This window comes from Vigna umbellata, chromosome 2, assembly GCF_029865625.1.
Source record: "Vigna umbellata cultivar VRB3 chromosome 2, Vumbellata_1.0, whole genome shotgun sequence".
NCBI classification, from domain to species: Eukaryota; Viridiplantae; Streptophyta; class Magnoliopsida; order Fabales; family Fabaceae; genus Vigna; species Vigna umbellata.
Window position 1 is genome coordinate 7,790,217 of NC_142166.1, and position 23,554 is coordinate 7,813,770.

Here is a 23,554-nt window from a genome sequence, read left to right on the forward strand (position 1 = left end):
ATATTTCTATATTATAATTTCATTCTTAATTTTATCTTTTTATAATTTTTAGTTGATTATAATACAAGAAAAAAAATACTAAAATTTTTATTTTATTATTTATATTTATTTCGTTCACAAGTGTTTCAAAAATTATTTTTTAAAATATTTATTTTGTTTTATTATATTTATTATGTTGAAAATTATTTCAAAAGTTATTATTTTAGTAATTTTTTTATTTATATTTATTTTGTTATTACATGTGCATGGTAGAAATGACAATCGGAATTAGTTTCATTATTTTATACTCTTAAAAAAAATTATCTTCATATATTTGTATATGTACTCATATTTGCACATGTTTAAATGTTTGAAAAATGTTTATACGTGAAAAAAATTCTTATAAAGAAAACATATTTTATATTTTGAAAGACTTAAATTTTGTAATAGGACTATAATATACTTATTATATGATTGTATATATTTCTTTTATTCACACGTTTGCTTAATACCTAAGTAATATGTAGGAAAAACTAATTTATTTTTTTGAGTTGTTACAACTTTGTTATTTATTAAATAAAAATTTAGAAAAATATAATTTGTTTTTCTTAAATTAATTAGATAAGTATCGATTAAACAAACTTAATAATATATATTGAATAAGTTTGTTCATATACATTAAATAATTCAATTCATTCTCTAGTTAAACAGGTCTTATAATATCTATTAGACAAGTTTATTCACATAATAATTAGACGAGTCTATCAATACATATTATACATTAGACTAATATATTCATATACTGATTAAACGAATTTAACAAATATTAGACGAGTTTAGTTTGCCAATGCATTGATTAAACGAGTCTATCAATAGAAATTAGACTCGTTTATTCATGCATTGATGTGTATTTTTAGCTAATCTACTTTACACATTTATACGTATCATTTATACTTTTAGAGAACCTACTAGAATTTTTTCTCATGTTTTATCCATTATATTTTTGCAAAATCTATTATATTTTTAAATTCTATTTCTATATTTTTTCTAAATAAAACTTTTTTCTAAACAAAATTTTTATATTTCTATAATTTTAAATATTGTTTATATATTTTTTCCAAATAGAAATTTATATTTTTTTCAGAAAAATAGTATTTAAACTGCATCTACTGTCAAATTGTTTAGTTGAGAAAATAAAATACATGTAAATATAGTGGTGGTAATAAAAATGTGAAAGGATGTATTACAGGAAAAAATATATTCAATTTTAAGAGAATAATTCATTTATATGAAAATTTTGAAATGCTTTATAAGAAAATATGATGTTCAATTTCAAAAGAAATTAAAATTTTAGAATTTTATTAGAATAATTTAATTACTTAAAATAAAGAATTTTGAATTTCACTTAAAAACTTGAAATTATTCATATTTTTAAACTCGTATTTTTTTCTTTATATTCTCTACTGAGTTGGGAGTTGTCGACATGTTTAATACTAAAATATTGTTATTGATGTCGATTAAGGATTTCTTTTTATTGATATTGATAGCAATTAAATTGTTAAGATTAATTTTTTTATTTTTATTTTGTAAATCACTATTATTTCTTGTTTAATAATGTCAAGATATTATCTTTCTGATAAATGTAAATTAGATTTCTTCAGTTAATATTTGTCATGATTTGTTTTTGTCAATATTTATAGTGATTATCTCTTAAATATCTCTCGGTAGTGTGTTTAGATTTTCTTTAACATATTTACAGAAAAAAGTTTCAGTCAAATCATTTTCTCCATTTAGTTATATTTGAAAGGAAGGCCTCACACCAGAATATCTATTCCGATTTCTTACAATATTAGAAATATCAGTACAAAAAACAAAGTATGGATTTTGTTTCTTAAATTATTAGATTTGATGCATCATATTTGTGCTATAATTTGAAATTGTATATTTATAAGATAAGATAATTGCTAATATATAATCATATTTATGTCATAATTATACGTGATTAGAATCATACAACACATATAATTATGTCTATAATAATTATTTGAGATTTAATGATGATTTAACACTGCTTTATAAGATGAATAAAAGTTTCCTACATATTGAATCCCTACCTTTGCTCTCTTTTTTTCATTCGTGAATTCTCATAGTTGGAAGTTTCCAAAAGGAACTTTTTTCTCTTTTTATCATCGAAAGCAGTTTGCTTTTTCTTCAAGAAAATTCTTGGTGAGATTTTCTATACTGTCCATCATGATTTTCTTTATCATTTATAATAATAATTTTCACGAACTTTTCTTTATAATTTGTGGTAAAATCCAATTCATGAATTAGTTGTTGTTTGATCTCTGTTCTTTGATCTTAACCTTTGTTGATCAATTTGTATATGTGCGTGTTTCAGAATATGGGTCGTCCAAAATTGATTTTGAAACCCATCACAAATGGGAGAGATCGTGATTTGGCTTTGATGAAGAGAAAGAAGGCATTATTGAAGACAATGTCTGAATTTTGTAGTGTGTGTGGAGTGAAAGCTTGTTTGATTATGTATGATGGCAAAGGTGATTCTCCACCATTGACTTGGCCCCAAGACCCCATTGAGATGCACTCCATCATTCAAAGGTATGAGCGTATGGTGTATGAGAAAATTCCTAAGAACTTTGATCTCAATAACTTTTTTGAGACGAGGAAGAACATGGTTGACAGTGAGATTGCCAAAGTTCAGAAAGAGATCCTTGAGACCAAATATCCCACTTGGCATCCATGCTTCAACAACCTTGGTGCTGAAGAATTGAAGAATTTCATAGCTAGATTGGACAGTAAGCTTGAAGCATGTAATCAACGAACAGTAATGTTCAAATGCAAGAAACAAGATGAAGCCCAATTCAATTTCAAGCAATGCCTGATTCAACCAGAATGTGTTGCTCCAAATCCAACCCAACTGGTTGTCATGAAGGATATTCTCCAAAACCAACTTCCTTTTGCTCCAATGAACCCACTTAATGGTAACCTTGCACCATCTTTCCAACACAATTCTGAAAAAGGCTCTAGTTCTCAATCCCAAAAGCTTAACTTTGATCCAAATCTCATGCAATTGAAGGAAGAGAACAAAGGAGTGGTGGATACATCCAATGCATGCCAAACTGATGTGCTTAAAAATCCTTCAAATAAATTTGATGTGCCTTATGATTTTCTTGATGAGTCCTTTAATCTTTTTGACCAACTTGGTGAAATACAAAGCTTGAATCAACATTGGGGGAATAATCAACAGGATGCACTTGTGGTTGGAGGAAGTATCACAACAATGAATGGTGGTGTTACCGATGATACAAATTTTCATGGAAATCAATACAATACAGAGACCTCTCTTTGCAATTACAATGGAGTTATGCAATCCTATAACTATGACGCATCATGGCAGGATATTGGTTTTCAGCAACAGAATCTGCAGCAAATGGTAACTTTACCTTCATTTCAACCATCAGTAGATAAATTCAAGCAGATCACCACAACAGAGAGCTTAAAAATCTGTTATCCTAACATATGACTTAAATAATATTTGTGGTTCTTTTTTACTCTGTCTTTATATTATGTTAAATACTCATGGTTGGTAACTTGTGTAATTTATACTTATTTTATATAGAGTTTAGTTGTATAAAATAGTACTTGTTCAATATCCATTATTTTTTGTTGAATAATAGTATGTTATTCATTTGACATATATTGAAAACTTACAATAATTACTAAAAAATAAATTTTTATATTTATAAAAGAAAAGAAAAAAATAATAAAGAATAGTGTTAAATAAATATAAAAATTTTGTATGTGTCAAAATATTATTGTTAAAAAAATGTATTTATATTAAAATTATAATAAGTGATTATTAAAAAAATCTGAAAATAATTTAAATAAGCATATCCAAGATAGGTGATCAAATTGTATGATATAAAGTCAATGATGCAATCCTTTTTTTTGCTTGACAAATTAATGTAAGATATTTTGGTAATCATGAATTAATGTAAAATATTTTGGTAATCATGAATTAATATAAGATTTTTGACAAATTCAAGTTAAGAGTTTTATTCGGATGAGGAGAATAAATTATTTGCAAGTTGATATGCAAATATTTTAGGACGTATTTGTTTCTGCAAATGGAAACTCACCAAGCGAAAAGCGATGATTGTGCAAATATCAATGCATAAAAACACAGATAACGATAAAAAACTATGCTTCAGATTTTCTTCGCTCGAATGCAAAGAAAGTAGATGGAAGTATATTTTTATAAATTTTACATTAACTTTTTCTTATAAATTAAACTAAGAATCTATTAAAAAATTAATTGAAAAGAAATAAAAATATTATTTAATTTCACTAATTTAAATTATAATATTTTATTGTTTTGATATATTTTTATTTTGAAATATAATTTCCATTTTTTAATTTAAAATTTATTTTAACTTTAGTTTATATTTTTTATTTTATAATTTCATATATTAAAACATTTTTTAATCTATCAAATTCATTAACATTATTTATAAATTTTTCATAAACTTTCATCTGAAGCCCTTTCATTTTCAAATCACACAAAATTCTATAACATAAAAAATTGAAATGTAAATGATTACATGATGAAATAGTTTCACTTAAAAAGATTTAAGAATTTGTCCTCACCACAATACCTATTCCCACTTCTTACAATAGAAATATCGGTGAAAATTAACTATTGATTTTGTTTCTTAAATTATTTGATTTGATATTGTATGTGTATGTTATAATTCCAAAGTATGTATTTATGTTATAATAGTTAATATATAACTATATGTGTTATAATAACCTGATTAGAATTACATATGTAATCATTAACTCTAAAAGATTGTTTGAGATTTAATGATGATTTAATAGAAGAACACTAAAATATATTCAACCTTTACTTTATATGATTTACTGATTTATTATTTTTTTTGTTATTTTTATTGTAAAATCAAGAATAATGATTTGAATAGTTTTGTTATTCATGAAGAATATTCTGGAGAGTCCTAAGCATTGGATTATCAGTGTTACTTTTACTATGAATTACTACTATAAATAGGTAGTTGAAATAAATTTATTATTGAAAGATTTTGTTTGGACAAATTAATGTAAGATCTCATGGTAACAATGAATAATATGGATCTTTTATTTTGGTCAAAATCAAGGAAATACATTTTCTGCAATGACTTATATAGATATTCAAGATAGTATATCTTTATTTTAAAATTGAGTAATAATTTAATTTAGTCTTAATTATGTTTTAAATTTGGTTATTAAATTTTAATTACTTTTTTTCTGATTGGTTAAATATTTAAAAGTTTTTTATTTTCTAATTTAACTTTTAGAACTTCATTTTTCTGTTTTGAATAACATGACTATTATCTTGTTTCCTTACCATCATATTTAATTATCTTTACATAGTATTTTATTAAAAAAAACTACTGATTAATATTTTTTTCTAACATTTAATATATTAAGAGTTATTTAGAATTATAAAAATATAACATTACAAATTAAAACATTATAATTTAATAAAAACTGATACAAAAACAATGACTGAAATGAATGAGTACTTACTCATTTCCTCTCCATACTAAACCTAAACCTAAACCTTTAAATTATATCCAAACATATCCATGCAAAATCAATCCAACACTCTCAAAAATAAAATAATGCTACAACACAAAAACCAAGCCAATCATAGCAATAAAATTCAAAAAATTCTTACCACCTCATATGTAAATGCAACATTGATACCCTTCACCTATGATATTTAGTACTTCAAATACCAATCTTTTGAACCATTTTTCAGTGAAATTCAATGTTTGGTCTAAGACTTATTTTGTGTTATAGCTACACCCTATATCCTGCGTACTTTATTTAATTTTTTTATCTCTTGTGATTGCTACATCATCCAAATTTGATATATAAAAAAAGTGTTGATAATTCTTGAACAACATAATCATCATATAGTTTTTCTAAGATGATAATTAAATGACTAAAAAATTGACTGAAACCTTTTCTCATTGAAAAGTAATTTTATATAAACACGCACTGTCAAACTGCAGTTTGGTAAAAGTAACCTCACAACACAATTACATGGCATGAGCTTAAATACCTGGTTTCAATGTATTTTGTTTAAATTGTTAGGATGTTCCTTTATAGAGTTCAAAAATTTCAACAAAGGCCCAAATATGTTTTACTAAATAAAAAGGAAGTTGTGGCTGAATTTTTTGGAATAGAGTAAAGTTCGAATTCTGTAAATGTTTAAAACATAATAAACCATATCAGGTACCCATGAAATAAATAAACCAAACATTTTAACTTAGTATGCTAAATATCGCATTAAATGACCATATTCTAAGTCAACTAAAGATCAAAAGAGCTACAACAAAACTTTAACAACCTTCTTCCTAGTATTTACATAGGTTTACAGCCAATTGTAAAGACAAGAATGAAAAATGGCCAGGGAAAGAAAAAGAAAATAACAATGTCTTAAAATTTCCCAGTTAGATTTTACAACTTTACACAGCGCCTTGCTTCAGGTAAGGAAGGTGAAACATGGTTAAAATATTATGGCAATATAATTAACATATCTTCTGGATTCCTGTGTAATCAAAATTTACATACCTATCAAACAGCCATTAGAGGGATAATCTAATAAAATTTTCTTCACAGACCTGCAGGCAATGGATGCAAAATCATGAAAGCATATGAAGATAGGAAGGAATAGCAGACAATCATTAAAGCAGTGATAGTCAGCTATTTAATACAGGCCAAGTCTATGAACTTATAATCCAAACCTAAAGGACTGTCGGGCAGATTAAAAAAGGTCCAAAAACCACCTCTCTTCTAGAATAAACCACATAAACATACATATCATATCATATGCACAAACACAGATACTTAACTTCCAATATTTCCATTCGATCACATATAGTTAAATTGTTCACTGTAGCATACTGATGATATAATGACAATAATATATTACTCCTTTTAAAATATATCACCTCCTGTTGTAGTTGTTATATTAGATTACCTCAAACAAGTCCACTGCACTAAGGTTGACTTATAAGTCGATACTCTGGAGAGGGTTACACTGATACGGCTGCGTAAAACATTTAAGTTTAATAAACTATATCGAAAGATACAACACTACAGGCAACACTCAACATCCTCCGGCTGTCAGCCATAGCATTAGGGATATCCTATCCATTTGTAAACCATTGAAGCAAAATCATTGTCACACAGGTAATTCAATCTTAACTTATGTTTTCTAATATACACCAATGGCAATCCTAATAAATGACACTTCTTATATCACCCGCGTACCATTATAGAGGATGATAATAGTAAATTTATTACTAGTAAAGTATATAGCAGTACAGCCAAGTATGTGATACTCAAGAATATTTACAAAATTATATTATTCTCCTTCCACCTGTGCCAACTGTTTTCCACAATGACAATAAAAGTCTAGATACATATGAAGGAAATGGTCAAGTTATCAAGATAAGCATTACAACTGATCACTTGGAAGCTTAGAAAACAATTTAGTTGATATATAAAATGATTGCTTGAACCAGAACTCAGTACAGGATAATCTTGAATGGAAATTTATATCAAGTTAGTTTGAAGTTTAAAGAAATAATGGAAAACGCGGGAAAGCTAGTTTGTTACCTCTCAAATCTTGACAACTCAATTGAAATTATCAAGGATGATGGCTTCCAATTCAGACCTGATAGTGGCCAAAATACTTTATGTCTACAATGATGATGCACATTTAAAATTAAAGACAGTATAAGCATCCCTCATTCACAATTTTGATATACCATTCTTGACAATTAATCTTTCAATAAGTTTCAGAAACCAAAGGAATAATTTTTATTAACCACTTAATAGTTTATTGCAAGTGTGTTAAGATTATCAGGTTAAGAGCAATTCTCTATCTTTCTTCCATCTGATTACCAAAAAAATTTCAAGCATTGAACTCCAAAAAAGTATATTCAGCCATTTCTTGCATAGTCAACCTTTTTATTTAGTGAATGATCTTGGTCTTGAGTCCTGGTATCTTTTATGGAAAGAGTAAGGAAGAACTCCCCACTCCCCAATTAATAGAATAAAAGACAAACTATTGAACTTGCGTCAGCACCTCCCAGTGACAAAGGCCCTAATTTCCTCTCATATATGACAAGATGATCTATGTCTAACTTCCCATCATATATAGGTAACACGCCTTATTCAGACCATGTAACTAACTCAATCTTAAAATTAACTAATGGGTAACTAACCTATTGTAACTAACTGCAAATTGGGGTCACCTAACAATACTCCCGTCCAAAAATAAAAAGCATTCACATTGTCTTCAAGATGAAATCGCTTACAGCTGCAAGTTCAACCAGAGTTCCAATTATTTGAAGTATGACAACCAAGCCAAATCCCACCCCCACAGCAGCTCCAAAGATATCATCAAGCCATTCTTGGTCAAATGCAACTAGTTGAATACCTCTATTCTTTTCCAATGACATATTTTTGTAATATTATTGGCTGTGAAACTAAGTATCAATTGGCCCAGCACAGGACTGAGATTCTGACTCCCTTCCGAATTGCACCAAGGTAAGTGGCACAAGATGATAACTATAGCAACGCTTCACTTTCTTTTGTTGGATCTGACCCAATAAATTAGAAAAGAAGCTCAGCCTACAAGCTCCATTTGCACACAACCAAAAAGAAACTAATGCCACAGTACTGGGCTTAGAACAACAGAACAAATATATCATATATGGGCTTGACTAATTAGGCTAATGAATTGGGGTTGGCTCCTTCTCCCTTCCTGTCTGTTCTACTGGTATGAGGTGGGACAGCAACCACCCCATCTTTTGACCCCACTATTATCATTGCATCGGTTACCACACACATCTTGATCTGTTAGTAATGGTAGTACAACTTGGTCAATGAGCTAGACATTGCCTAAGACTTTAACTCTTGTTAGCTCGTGAATGGAATTAATGTTTGGGCCAGCAGAACCACTTCCTTCTCGACCCTCTTCATTTTCAAGGTAACATAGACCATATCCCCACATATCAATGCTTTGGATAACTAAGACAAATCCAATCTTTCTGTCTCTGTTTCATGCGCCATACGTGTCCTTTGCCATTCTGATGATGGAATCTGGGTTGGTGTACACATGTGACAGAATGACTACCCATTCTCCTAAATGGAAGCATTTGAGTCTGGTGGTTGAAGCAGTGGTTTACACACTAGTGCCTGAGCTCCTACACAGCTGATGGTAGGTTGACTAGAACTCATCGGGTTTTACTATCTCTCACATCTTCGTCCATGCACATACTAAGGTTTCTCTTATTCTCAATCAACTGATTTGCTAAATTATCACTCTTGTTCTTTGTTTCTTTTGCTTCCTCCCCATTGATGTTCTATCCACAACCTTGATTACGGTTTTGGAACTCTAATTTTGCTGCTGGTTCCAATTAACAACAGTTTGTTTTATCTCGAATGTGAAGGTTCTTGCTTTTCACCCTTGTATCTACATTCTTGAGTCTGTTTCTCGGCTCCCATGGGTTCTCCTCATCCCAAACTCAATCCTCTTAATCAAAAGTACTCTCTGGATGAAGTCTTTTGACTGCTTCCTTCACATAGGTAAACCAAATTTCCCTTTTAATTACTCTGTTTCTACTGATTGAGAACAACAATGCCATTACAGCCTAAGATAACTCCTTTTCTAACACCATGGCCTCAAAATATTCTCTACACGTTTATTGGCCACCAATAGGCCTCTTTTCCATCAAAAGTTCGAATTATTTTCAAAATCTTCATCATACCCACAGCTACAATACAATATTCTGATACCAGTCAATAGAAATCAGATATCTTTACTGGAAAGAACAGGAAAGAACTACATCAAATTTCCCAACGCCAATAGGCCCCCAATTTCCTCCCCCATACAACAAGATGATCTATTTCTCTCCCTCCCTTCTTATTTATGGGCAACATGACTTATTCAAACTATTGAACCTAACTAACTAATTAGTAGCTAACCTATCATACTGCTAATGTGGTAACCTAACAAAGAACCATTTGATAAAAAGTTTTAGAGAATATACTTAATAGTCCCAACTTGTATCCTTGTGAAAGCCCAGACACAGGATTTTCTCTTTCCTCATCCTTATCTATTTTATTATTATTTTCACAACCCAGCCAGATGGCATTATGAAATTGAACAGAAACAATAAAGGGATGGGCCCGACACATTTAACAAATACACATCTATGCATATCATAATACGGATATTTAACCCAGGACATAACTGAAAAATCCAGAAACATGAGCCATCACTTGATTTTGAATATATTCAGCACAGTAACTCAGGTCATATGAATATCTAGATGACATAAATAGACCAGAGGAAAGGACTAAAGAATATGTAGATTTCTGATTTATTAAACAACACAAGATACATGATATATATAGATACATGGAGAATTCAAAATAAGAAAAAATTGAAGCTGGATCTACAGAAATGGTCCGGATTACATTATGTACAGGAAATCTCTTAAAAGAAAGCTATTTATTTACATAAAATCAAATTAAATATGTTATAAATTGAAACAAAGTCAACTAAGACTATGTTTGGACCAACATTCTTCTTTATATTATATCTTAAGAACTACTTTAAAGTTAAAGCTCAAAATAAGAGCTCTAAAAATAAATTAGTTGTTTGGTAATTTTCAATTTTTTTAAAGTTTAAAAGAGGACTCGAGAGTGATGGCAGAAGAGCAGAGGAAGAGAGAGAGAAAGAGGGGAGTACAAAAGACAGAAAGTGGGTACAGAGAAATTGAGAGGACAGGGAGAGAGATAGAGAAAGAGAGTAAATGACAACTTGTTTTGAAAACACCACCTAGCATTTTAAAAATAAAATAACTATTGAGAGCTCTTTAAAGAAAATGTTCCAAACTTATTTTAAGGAGAAGAGAAAATAAAAGAGTTGGCTAAATACTACCTCAATCAAATATGTATATATCATCCTGGGCTGGCATTGCAATCTACTTAATATTTCAACAGCAAGGAAAAGCGGATGCAGGAACAATTTTTCATTGAATCATAAACAGCAGGATGATGAACTAAACACTTATTTATCTGGATGTTTAGATAATGAAAGGGATTAATTTGGCATCCGTATGCTGCAATTAGTTTCAAAATGCAACCGAAACCTTAAATGAAACAAGGTTATCATCATACATAGCTATCCTCAAAACTAAAGTATCCAAGTAACTGGAACCTTAAATGAAACAAGATTATCATCATACATAATTATCCTCAAAACTATACTATTCAATTATTTTCACGAACTTGATGTTTCATGTCTATGATCATATATTTGTATGTTTCAAATTGAAAGATTAATAAATAAATAGTATTCAATCTCATCCATAGAACTGTTAACTTGATTGTCACAAATTCAGCTCTAAAAAATTTACCCCTTTTCAATTTGTACTTTCTCAGTTTTTCCTACTATTTTTTACTGTTCCTGGACAAATAGTTCAGTATTTCTTAATATATCAAACTAAAATTGCCTCTTTAGACGACAAATTACACACTTCATCAATCAATGTCCATAAGAAAATATTTGAATCATAACATTAAAGGAGTATATGTCAATAAAAAGATTAATAAAAGGTTCCATTTCTATCAGCACGCATGAAAATTGATTGGCCTTTAATATGAAACACAAATGAAATATGTAACTTTCAGAACTATATTCCTTAATATGATAAATTTCATGTACACCCCCACGGAATATTCAAACTTTTACTGTACAAGGACTAACACGAGGAAGTGAAGACAAAGAGATGGTGGCTACAACTACCTTTTGAGAGAAACACAGAACTCCACATTTGTCAACTGAGAAGAAAGGGGAACCAATTCTGGACTCAACAATAAGATAACCAATAGTTTATTTTATAGGTTAATTCATCTCAAACTCAAATAGAAAGGAGGCTTTAGCATCTAATTAGAGGCCAATTTTTTTCTTAATCCTAGAAGAAAGAAGATCAGCTAAATTTGGTCTAATGAGAAACCTTATTCTTTGTTACCATATCTCTTTGCTATGATAGGGCGGACATCATCAGCATCAGCCAAGGTCTCAAGAAAAGGAAGTAGTGACATCAGTGCGCAATCTAATGGATCATCAAACCAACTCTTTATAGGAATACCATTATTCACTTGCAACCGGAAAACCTGAAATGCATTATATAAGAATAGAAGGATTAAATACCCAAGAATATTCATTAAAGAAAATAATATCTCCCCACCCCTATCCAGGGTGATGGGAGCCTCTATGTGTTTATAAGTAGGGAAAGGGATGAAGAGTTGAGAGAAGGGGATGGAAGAGAGTTATCTCCTCTTGTATGGATGTTTAAGGATGTGAAGGAGAGAATGAGGACTATTTTCCTCTTTAAAATAAAGCCTTCAACCCCAGCCCAATCATGCGGGGAAAAGAAGAAAACTTCCTCCACCCTTCCCTTATTTAAAAACTTTCAGACAAGGTCCGACTAAATTTCCCTTCCTTTACCTTACATCCAAACACCAAAGACAAGGTTATTAAGTTATTATTAACTCATTGTAAGCAATCTCAAATTTCTTCTATTGTATTATTGTCTTGGCAAATGTTAAAGCCCAATGCTCATCTAATGCTTGCTGAAGGAGTCCAATTGATAACTTGCGAAGCTTTTACCATAATAAGTTTATATGTGCCTTAAACCTTCTAATATTTACAACAATTAGAAAAGCGAAATATTTTTAATTACCCTCAGACACAAAATAGCACTATGGTCAGAGTTGAATACTAAACAGATATTATAAACTACTTAAAACTTGGGAACTGAAGACAATAGTTGAACCAACAAAAGTGAGCAACGGGTTACATACCTGAGGTGAATTATCAATTATAGCAACTTTTGCAAGATCAACACCTAATATAGTAAGATCTTTTGTGTAATTTCCATCTGAGAAAAGGCATGATTCTCTATACATGCGACGAGAGATAAATCTTCCATCAGGATCCAATATATCAAGTAGTTGCTTTGCATATATGCTCTGGCTGGCAGTAAAAATAACTACTTCAAACATCTCTGATACTCTCTCCAAGAATGCATGGAGATACGGCCTTTGTTTCACATATACCGTGTATTCTTTCATATTGAAGAAAACACTAAAAGTGAAATCCGCATCATCACAGTGTTCCAGTGTAGAATGAACAAGCGTTTCTGGATACAAGAAAACATGACAGGTGGCTAGGTAAAAAGTCTTTTCAAACAGTAAATATTTCAAGAAATTCAGAAAAATGATAAATCTGCTTTGTATGAATGAAATAGACAAATATCATCCAGTAGAGATGCGTAAACAAATCAGTCAAACTATGCCACTGTTCGGTAGAGAGGAAAGGGAAGGACATGGGAGGGTAAAAATGATATGGTGTGTTTGGTGGAAGAGAAGAGAAGAAATACTTGAAGAGACATTATACTATTTGCCACCTATTTTTATTCATCTCGCTATCTCTCTCCTCAGCTCATCTCTATTCTTCTTTAATCAAACACCTTTTAATTTCTACATTATTTCTACTCTACCAACTTATTTCTACTCTACAGTTTCAAAAAAGTATGTTTAATAGTCAGTTAATTGAGAAATTAAAGAAAAAAATTCCAACTTATTCCTAATTCTTATTCAATTAGAATTAAACGTCTTATTATATAATTGTATTAGAGTAGGCTTGGGCTATAGTACTTATCCTAAATATGTTTTGAGCTGCTAGTATTTTGTATTTTACAACAAACCATAGCACACAATATCAATTTGAGATTATATTTTTCTATTTTTTTATTCTCTTTTACTTATTACCTATATCCTGTGACTATGATTTCAACAATACGAATGTTTGTTCCTTGCCAATAAATGTATAGCATATATCCATGTTTAAATATGCATCTGATATTTACAAATTGTTTCTCTGGGCAAAATTAATATTATTTTTGACAATTTAGGTGAAAATAATAAGCTTTGCCATGTCATGGACAAAAAATATATTCACATGGATACCTTTTTTGAGCTAAAGCATTAAAAAGTCCGAAGATAAATAATCCAAATTTTATTCTTAAGCAAAAGTAAAGTCACATATTTTCATGGTAGAGACCAATCTGTATAAATAACAATTATAAAGTGAAAAAAGGTTGTCATGCATCAAAAGCAACTTATAATCATAATAAATAAGGAATGGTGAATTGATATTATAAAGATAATTTAAGTTAATGGTGTCAATTTATCTCAATGCTATATTAATAACTATTGATTATTAATATTCTGTGGGAGAAATGCTAAATTATTTTCTTACCATCTAAATCAAGCACTAGAGTTATTGATTTTCTTCTTGGAGATTGCTTAGGAATTAGGGTTGGCTGCCCATTCCCTTCTATTTCTGATAGATCGGGTAGATTCTTGATAAATGATTGTGGATCAAAGCACTCTGATTTATCCAAGTCACTTTTAACATCTAACTCCTGGTTGCAGGATCTTATCTGACCCATTGCCGAATACAAACTGGCACTTTCTCGAACCATCACAGTTTCTTCAAATGATATGAGATCAGAAGTACAGCCAACTTTAATATCATCTTCGAGAGCAGGCAGGATCATGTACTGTTCAGATGCAGTAAACATGGAAGGCTCAGCAGATGCATAATCAGATAGACAGTTGGTTTCACTGATATCATCATCAAAGGAATTTCCACCAAAGGGTAAGCTTGTAATGATCATGTCAGAAATGTAAAAGTCAGACACATCACATGTCTCATAACCACATATGGTTCTTCCCTCATCAGCTCCCAGTCCTTCCAAGTTTGCATCACCAATGCTCCCTAAAATAGAATCCAAGTATAAATGATGACAATCAAATAATCAGGAGGTAAGAGGCATACATTGTGATGCAGGCAGTTCAATATAAAAAAGAAACTTAAGAATCAAACACCTCTAACTAATCTGGTCCACTGGGAAATAGTGTTCGACTGTAAATCTCACAAATTTACAGTGTAGAAATTTTAAGCCAAAATATTACATGTTCAATCATAGGGGTATTTCACCACTTTCGTTTTAGGGCCTTAAATTCTTGTTTTAGTCAGGTGCACAGACTTTGGTTTTGTGGGCATTCTTTAACGGGTACCAGTCATGTCTTTGCAAGACCTTCTGTTTGTTTTCTGATGTATCTTATTTTAAGTTTTGTAACTGGCGTACAGGTCCCTAACCAGTACGCTATGACTATCATGCATGTCTTCTTTTGATACTTGACTACTTCAAGATTTAAAACTATGTCCAACAAACACCGGTAATTCCTATATTCAATAATCCCGATCTTGAAATGTTGAATTCAAAACCTTCCAACATCCTGTCATAGTTGCATGGTATGTAAGCAAATTATAGGGTTAGTATATGGATGCAACAGAAATTGTTGGCATAGCAGAGGGAAAATTTCATATGGAATGATTTAATAATTTCAATTATATGGTATTTTGTGACTGGAGTCCCAGGTAACAGACTTTTGAATTATGGCAAACTGTTTGTTGATTTTGTCTGAAATTTTAAAACGTCATTCCTATTTATTATTGTCTATACATGTCCCTGAAACTAAATAACAAAATGACTGGTAGACAGTAAATAAATAAGATTTCATAGAACCAATAAGATAGATAATGTTATGTTATTCAATGCAGAAAATAGCTACAGATTTGGTGGCCAAATGAAAAAATGATAATTTAATAGTAATCAATCCTAACTATTTATGAGTTTACTGGACCAAAGAGAAATTGTAAAAACTGGATTTTGTATAACCAGTCAATCTTAAATAATAAAACCTGTAAGAATATGAAGGCCTTCTCTCACAGTTACATATATTCTTAAGCAGCATCAAATACAGAATTGGATCATATATAGGATATTAACTCAAAAAAACGCAAGAGTAAGATCATATGAAAAGCAACAGGAAACAAAAAACCAAGGAGTAATATAAGAAGAGTTAGTCAGGAAACAGTACAAAATGTGGCATCTGTTCATGAATAGCAGAAGACATTCTTTATACACACACACACACACACACATATATATATATATATAAATACGGTAGAACAATATTACTAAAATTTTCAAGGTAGAATTGGTACTTACGAAAAAATATACACAATTTCCATAATACAATAGAGTTTAGATTCAATGATACCATTTCTTTGGGGGGTATGAAGACAAGAAGACAGATGTATCACTTCATTATTAAACATAAAAGAATTAAAAGGAGTGCTTTTTAGCATTATCACTTTATGCACACACAAACAGAACCACCAAACTTTGAAGTTTCCTTAATAAAAATAATCAAACCAAATAATCTTGATAATTCTATGTTTAAACATGCGTCTAGAAAATTCATCAATGAAGGTAACAAAATACTTATGCCCTAAAACAAAAGTGACATGACTTGGAACCCATATATTAGGAAGAAAAACATCCAAAGGAGCATGAGCTTGTGACTTTGACACCGTAACAAAGCATACATGTTTCGAAGCTAACAAGCTCAACACTCCAAGTACTATACTATACATGAGGACCGATAAGGAACCATTTTCTTTGACTTCTTTTATACCCAAATGACCCAGCTAATAGTGAGGAAGGTGGCAGATTCTATAATGGTAAAATCAATTGAGGATGAAGATTAAGGGTTCCTACCCCATAAACATATATATAAATAAACACTCCGAGATAAAACAAAAGCAGTTCTTATTACAAGAATGTAAAAACTATAAAATATGGGCAAATGAAGTGTAAAACATGCAAGGTTGGTCGAGACTAAAAATTCATTAGTGGTCACATGACAACTTAAAGTATTGTGGATTTATTTTGAATCTTGACTATTTAATATGAGCCAATGATCTTTATTTAATTTATCAATGTTTTTTTAAGAAAAAAAAAGTGGAAATTGTTCTAATTGAAACAGTCTAGAATGGGCTGAAAAAAAAAAATTGAAGCATCCCAAAACCAGAAAATAACCGGTCAAACTGGTCCAAAAACAGCTTAAACCAGTTTTTATTTTTTTTTTCAATTTTTTAAATTTTAATCTGTAACATTTTTAAGATAAATAAAAAGATATATTTTAAGATTTCACATGAGTATAAATTATTTTCAATTATTTTAAAATGTAACGTAGTCATTCATATAACTTAAAATTGAAGATCCTGATTTCTTATAACTTTTATGTTATTTTATTACACAAAATATCACAGATAAAAATCTTATTATTACCAGTTCAAACATTGAATCTTGAAATCAATGTTTTAACCGGGTCAATAACCAGTCCTCTTTAAGAACACTGAAATATATTTTTCTGGTTTATCATTCTTGAGTAACTCGCATTCATATATAAATATGTGTGTATACCGAAGATTGTTTCAAGGTTTAAATATGTTTTTATTCTCTTAAAATAATGCAATGGTTTCTTTAGTCCCTACAAAAGTTTCATTCATTTTGAACAACTGTATTTACCAAAAATGATGGGATTTTCATGTTATTACTATCCTGTGAGGGACTAAGACTAAATATGTCAAGTGTAGGAACTAAAAATTAATTTAAAATGGACTAAAAGTATGTGATATTTTCAAGAATAAAAAAAAACATTGAACACATCTTTGTTTTATTTTTAACCATTTATTTTACATATATAGTTGAGATTCAGTCCCTCTACGCTTTCATCCCTTTTCTCCTATTAAAATATGTATAAGAGCATAAACAACAAGTACATTTGTCATTTTGAAAATGTGAGAACTATAAATTTAGATCATATAATGATACACGGATGGTCAAGATCAAAAATTAGTCAGCGACCACATAAGAAAGTCATATATATGATAAAGGATATTTCATTATTCTCATGTCTCATACCTGCATCTTTTTCAGTATAATGTTGTGAATGATCTTCAATGGGCTCAAAAGCAGGAGAAAATATTGTTTCTAAGCTTGCTGTACAGGGGTTGGTTAGTTCCTAGAAAAAAGAGAACGAATTGTCAGTTGTGCATGATAAAAAAGTTCAAATCTCACGGATACAGGTATAGAGTAATGATTGACAAGATATGAACATTAGCATAAAAATCTACTATTATTTTTAAAATGCCAAGGAAAAAATATTTAGCTTCCATATTAAATTGAAGCATCACATCCCGGACCAATCATCCTTTATTCTTCTCTCAATGTGTTCAGATATCATATGGCATAACATAACTTTTAAACAGGAAAGCTATGTTACGCTCAAAACTTCTAGAAGTAGTTCCTCAATGCTCTCACTATAACCAAAACTAAAGCTTCTAGAAATATGCTTTAATTAGGAAAAGACATAATTTATTTATCTGGGAGAGAATGATATATATAATATAGCACGGATATATCAGTATAGTTACAGTACATACCCAAATTAAGTTGACTACGGGGTGCTTGCCAACCATCAAAAGTCAGATAACATTTCTAAAATCCTAGACGTGTTTGGTATTCCACAATAATTCAATAAACTTATTCTTGATTAACTAATTTTTTTAAGTCTAAACTAGTTCGAACAAATCCAGGATGTGGTTATTTTATTTGTAAAAAATTATCTATAAATACTTTTAGGAGAGTAAAATAATAATAAAATATTAATGAAACAAGGTTTACCACAAGTAAAAATTACTTTACACACAAATTAAAAATATGAATTTATAGAAGCTATATGAGAGAGTTTCTACAAATTACTTATGCATATGCTAATTTTAGCTTATAGAAAAACACATTTCATTTTTCCTTCTTATTTTTTTCCTAAAAGTGTTTATGGAGAAGTTTGTCTAAATAGATCAAAAGTAAGTTGTTTTTAAAATAACCAGTGTATGGTTTTAATTTATTCCTCTCCCTGTTTCTCATTTGTCTACTAAACTAGTATGTAAAAGAAAGATACACAAAGCATTGACAAAAAAGAAAGTATTAAACAAGAAGTGAACTTCCAAAAAACAATTGTCTAAAGCCAATAAATCAAACTCTACCATTTTTCCCAGGACAGAAGAACAAACAGAAAATTGGTGCTCTGATTCAGACTTCTCTTTATCCAGAAATTCTTTGCTGTCAACAGATTGATCGCATGCTATGTCTTTCGGCTGTGTCCTTGAGGAAACTACAGAGAAAGAGCAAGAACTATCAAATGTGAAGAATTGAAATGAAATAATTTAAGCACAATCCCATGAATCAGGAGATTGTTAGTCAGAGAGTAAAATGCCCATTATTGCAGCAGAGTAACAGATTGTGTAGAAAACAACAGCAAGAAATGAATACAAAGTTCTATAGTTGGCCCACTCTACTCAGTCAAAAGATCAAGAACTAGTTCTGTTATACCAAATGAATCTTACCATAACAATTTTATCTGTTCCATAATCTAACACTAAAACTTTTAGAAAACCCCAAATAATGGTTTAATAGCTGTACATTAATGATGCAGTACAGCTGCACTTTGGAAAACTATGATCAAAGATTCCAAAAACATTACAAATAGAACAAATTTATGACAATGAAGAGTCCTGAAGATTACAGTTCAGAAATTCATAAAGGGCTTACCAGAAACGAAAATTTTAAATCTCAGATTAAAAATCTAGATTGGTATCACAGACAACAATCTTTCGTACATCCTCATTTGTGTGGCTCAGAAGCATCAACTTAGATGACCATGGAAAAGACTGGTAATCCACATTATCTAGGTAAAGACTACCCTTACGGAAGTAAAGTAGCTTCATTTTTGGATCTCTTTGCTTTTGTCATGTCTTTCTTTTTCTCATTTTTTATTTATAGCAAGGATTTAGATCTTCTCACCTGAATTTTCCATATGACTATGCCATGTGATGGTTAACATTACATAGGACAATTTATTAGTCCCTATGTAGGGGTGTAGCTTCCATTGCAGGAGTTCCTTAATTTCTTCACTTTCTCACATGACATGGTCAATTGAAAAACTAACATGAGAGAATCTACATCCAAAGGAAATTTTGAGATGTTCTTAAATTTGTCTTTTCTAGTATAATGCCAAAAGTAATGTATTTCACACATCACTTGTTTTCTTAATTAACAAACAAGTGAAGATAATAATTGATCAGGTGGATCAGCATGAACTGTTTTGTAACTTGCAAATTTTCATAAATTATGAACAATGAAAAGTCACTACTTATTCATAATAAAGAAAATCTCAATATCATGAATTAATGTGATCTCTTGTCCACACATGAAAGATTAAATCAGTAGCATATTATATAATATATGTTAAAAATAGCAAAAAGGTAAGATGAAGAAGAACAACAAAGTTAAATGCGAAAATCATTGATAAAGACACTGATTAGCAAAATAAAAAGGAAATCAAATAGATACTAAGAAAAAAGTCTCAAACAGATTGGAAACTGGCTCCTACCATCTAGGTAAGTAGTGTCTATTTCAGCCTTCTGTGTAGAGATCATGATTTTAGAACATGGGCTTTTGGCGATAACTTTTGATTTCGAACACACATGAAGGTCCTTTGTTTCTGTTAAACAGCTCACGCTTACTTTGCTCTTCATTTTTAGGGATGGCATTTGATTTGTGCTTACAGTAGGTGCAACAATCTTGCACTGGGCACATCTGTTGGGAACCAAAGTCCCTCTAGACAGTCAAAGCAGCAGAGGCTGTTGCATAAAAAGAGAATAAAAATCTAAATTTCCAATTATATAATAGACAGTAGGAAAATAAATAAAGAATTTTTAATAAAAAGAAGTCACACAAAAAGCAAGCAGCTTTTTATATCAGAATTTAGAAGCATGCATTTGCCAATCAGAAACTAAAAGCCCAAGTATATAAGACTTTCAAAACATAGAGTCCACAAAAAATAAAATACCTCACTAAACAATTATTTCCCAAAATACAAGCAAGCCTAAAGGAGATCACAGTAGTAGTTTACAATTGCTTACACAATGTGAAAATCAACTTACAAAACATTAGATTCAAGTTTGAATTAATTAATCTAACCTATATTCATAATTTTCCAGGCTCCACCCTTGAGGCGATCATATTAAGGAAGTTCAAATTTAAGTTCAAATTTCTTTCATATCCATCTTTTCGTTCTTAGGATAATAATTACTCACCACAATAGCCTAATTTATAAGAACTAAAATTACTTAAATCAAAGAAATCAAAAACATAATCTCTTCCTGAGTTCTAAAACCTGACTAGTAAATCCCTATTTTACATTCTAAAGAAAAATCTCTATGACCATTTTCTATGGTTGCATGTTTCCAGTTATAGTTATTTTCTAATCGCCAAAAGAATTTAACCTGAACTCCATGACCTCCAAAACCAAAAGCCTTTAAAAAGTCAAAACCCAAAACCCCAAGTCTCAAAATACACACGAAACTCATGAATTGACGCCTCAAATCGGAAGTCAACCCGAAAATATTCCCAGCAAAAACCAAGCAAATCACAATTGCCACACATGCAGACCCAAAAACCGAACCACAGAAAGATTCTCACCACAAATTGAAAACATAACAACCAAGTCTCAGCTTCCACTTACACACCAGCATAACTAACAAACAACTGCATGACCAAGAAACAGTTTCTGAAAAAAAAAATTATGAACAGAAAAGGACAAAAATAATTTACCTGAAAAAAAAAATGTGAAAGGGTGATTGAGAGTGAAATTGGAGAGGCGATTATTACCTGTGTGGTGGTGGCAACCGAACCAACCCTTAGTTTCTCTCTCTAAAATTCCATTTGGGTTAGGGTGAGAAAAGAGAGAGAAAGAGAATGGACAGTGTGAACCTTCAAGTAGTATATGTGTTGTTGGATGATGGTTCTGACGGCTGGGATGGGATCTGTGCATTCAACCGCTAGGAGAATGACGCGTGGCATAGTGGAACCAGCTCAATGTGACGCGTTGACACGTGCTATTTCGCGGAAAGAGAGGACCTTCATGGCGGGAGGGTAAAAAATTCCCCACTCACTCTATAAAAAGTGTCAGCCACGCGCCTCCTATTTGTTTGGTCCTTTTTCGTCACTTGTGCATAGTTGTTCAAGTTTGAAGTCAACTTTATCAGTTACAAATGAGTTATATATATATATATAGAGAGAGAGATTGAAAGTATGTATATAAACTTGTAGGTGAAAATTGGAGGTGGATATCAATTATTTGAATTTGAATAGTATTACACTTTTTATTATAATTAGTAATATTTGTTTATTACACTTTAAGAAAAAATGACATAAACTTTAATTATATAACCTTACAAAAGTGCGATTTAAAAGAAAACATTATTAAAAACAACTCTTATAATATGACTCTTCATATCATTTTGAAGTGTTGGTGATTGACTCATAAGAACTGTTTTAGATGAAGGAATAACATTTGGTATACAATGATTTGATTATGAGTTCTATTGTATTAAATTAAAGAAGGGTGAAATTCAATAACATATTAAGGCACACTCCTGGAGTAGGTTAGTCAAACAGCACTTTTGAAGTAGGTTTAGTCAAACAAAATCTATATTTTCTTTCTTGAATAATATAGTTTTAACTAAATATATAAATGTGTATTTTCATTTAAGGGGTTATTTTCTTAAATTTATGGAAAAAATAAGATGTTTAAAATTATAATTAGTATCCAAATGTGTATTTTTAAAGAATTTGAATAATAATTTTTTTAATTTGATATTTTAATTAATGGACTATGTTATATAAATTAATATATTACTTTATATCATATTTATCATATATACAATTGTATAAAATAAAATATTGAAGTTATTTTATTACACACATGTCGTAATTATGGTTTTGTAATGTTCTCATATAATATTAAATAAATAAAATTTATATTTGATTGCGTACAACTTTCAATGAAATAGGAGATGAAATAGGAGAATAGTTCCACTTAACTAGAATTATCCATTTTATTTATAATCTGTCTATTGTGTAGCAATGACACAAATAGAGTTACAGTTCTGAATTATTTTATGAAAGCATACATGAATGAATATTCAAAAAGTTCCTTGTCATTTTAGAATATGTATTAGTCAGAAGAAGATTCTTTTTCTCTTTTTTTTTTCTAAGAATTTTTATAAATTACAATCTAAATCTTTATAAAAAGACGAAAATTTATGTCTCTTTTCAACCATTCAAAGAGACAAGGTTAGTTTAACCCCTTTTCCTACAACAGATATATATGTTTTATTCTCTTGAGTTCCACAACCCAAAGAAGGATAAGTTAATATTTACTTAATAGAAGATGTTGAATAAAAAAAAATAGGTTTGAAATTTAAATTAAGAAAAACTATAATCAATTGTTTTATGCATTTCATGAATTACATAAAGAAGAAAAAGTATTTCTTATTCAGACAATAGACTTAAAAGAGAGAATATATTAACTCAATTACAAGAGAGGAAAATGACAATTTGAAAATTGATATTGATGTTTT

The 23,554-nt window shown here is 30.0% G+C and overlaps 2 protein-coding genes across 5 annotated transcripts; one reads left to right on the forward strand and one right to left on the reverse strand.

Annotated features, from left to right (window-relative positions):
* Positions 1-2,101: 2,101 nt before the first annotated feature.
* On the forward strand, positions 2,102-3,647 carry LOC148203321 (uncharacterized). The gene is made up of 2 exons (XM_088108090.1): positions 2,102-2,205; positions 2,378-3,647. The coding sequence occupies exon 2, from the start codon at positions 2,381-2,383 to the stop codon at positions 3,518-3,520; it is 1,140 nt and encodes a 379-aa protein (XP_087964216.1). The 5' UTR covers positions 2,102-2,205; positions 2,378-2,380; the 3' UTR covers positions 3,521-3,647.
* Positions 3,648-6,306: 2,659 nt separating this feature from the next.
* On the reverse strand, positions 6,307-21,883 carry LOC148203322 (uncharacterized). 4 transcript variants are annotated; one of them, XM_088105966.1, is made up of 8 exons: positions 21,801-21,876; positions 21,612-21,677; positions 20,521-20,770; positions 19,115-19,242; positions 17,991-18,090; positions 14,408-14,929; positions 12,949-13,286; positions 6,307-12,258 (listed from the first exon to the last, which is right to left on the reverse strand). In XM_088105966.1, the coding sequence occupies exons 3-8, from the start codon at positions 20,678-20,680 to the stop codon at positions 12,100-12,102; spliced, it is 1,407 nt and encodes a 468-aa protein (XP_087962092.1). In that variant the 5' UTR covers positions 20,681-20,770; positions 21,612-21,677; positions 21,801-21,876; the 3' UTR covers positions 6,307-12,099. The 4 variants fall into 4 exon arrangements, with proteins under 4 accessions (XP_087962092.1, XP_087962093.1, XP_087962090.1 ...); XM_088105967.1 differs by having other exon boundaries at positions 21,612-21,699; positions 21,801-21,857; XM_088105964.1 differs by lacking the exon at positions 21,612-21,677 and having other exon boundaries at positions 21,801-21,883.
* Between the last annotated feature and the right edge of the window lie 1,671 nt (positions 21,884-23,554).

Bases quoted from the DNA above. Each gene is read 5' to 3' on its own strand.
- LOC148203321 (XM_088108090.1), top strand. From the start codon at position 2,381: ATGGGTCGTCCAAAATTGATTTTGAAACCCATCACAAATGGGAGAGAT.
- LOC148203322 (XM_088105964.1), bottom strand. From the start codon at position 20,680: ATGCCATCCCTAAAAATGAAGAGCAAAGTAAGCGTGAGCTGTTTAACA. The intron at 14,930-17,990 runs GTATGAGACATG...ATTCTATTTTAG, and splicing joins TTATACTGAAAAAGATGCAG to GGAGCATTGGTGATGCAAAC. The intron at 13,287-14,407 runs GTAAGAAAATAA...TCTTGTATCCAG, and splicing joins TCTAGTGCTTGATTTAGATG to AAACGCTTGTTCATTCTACA.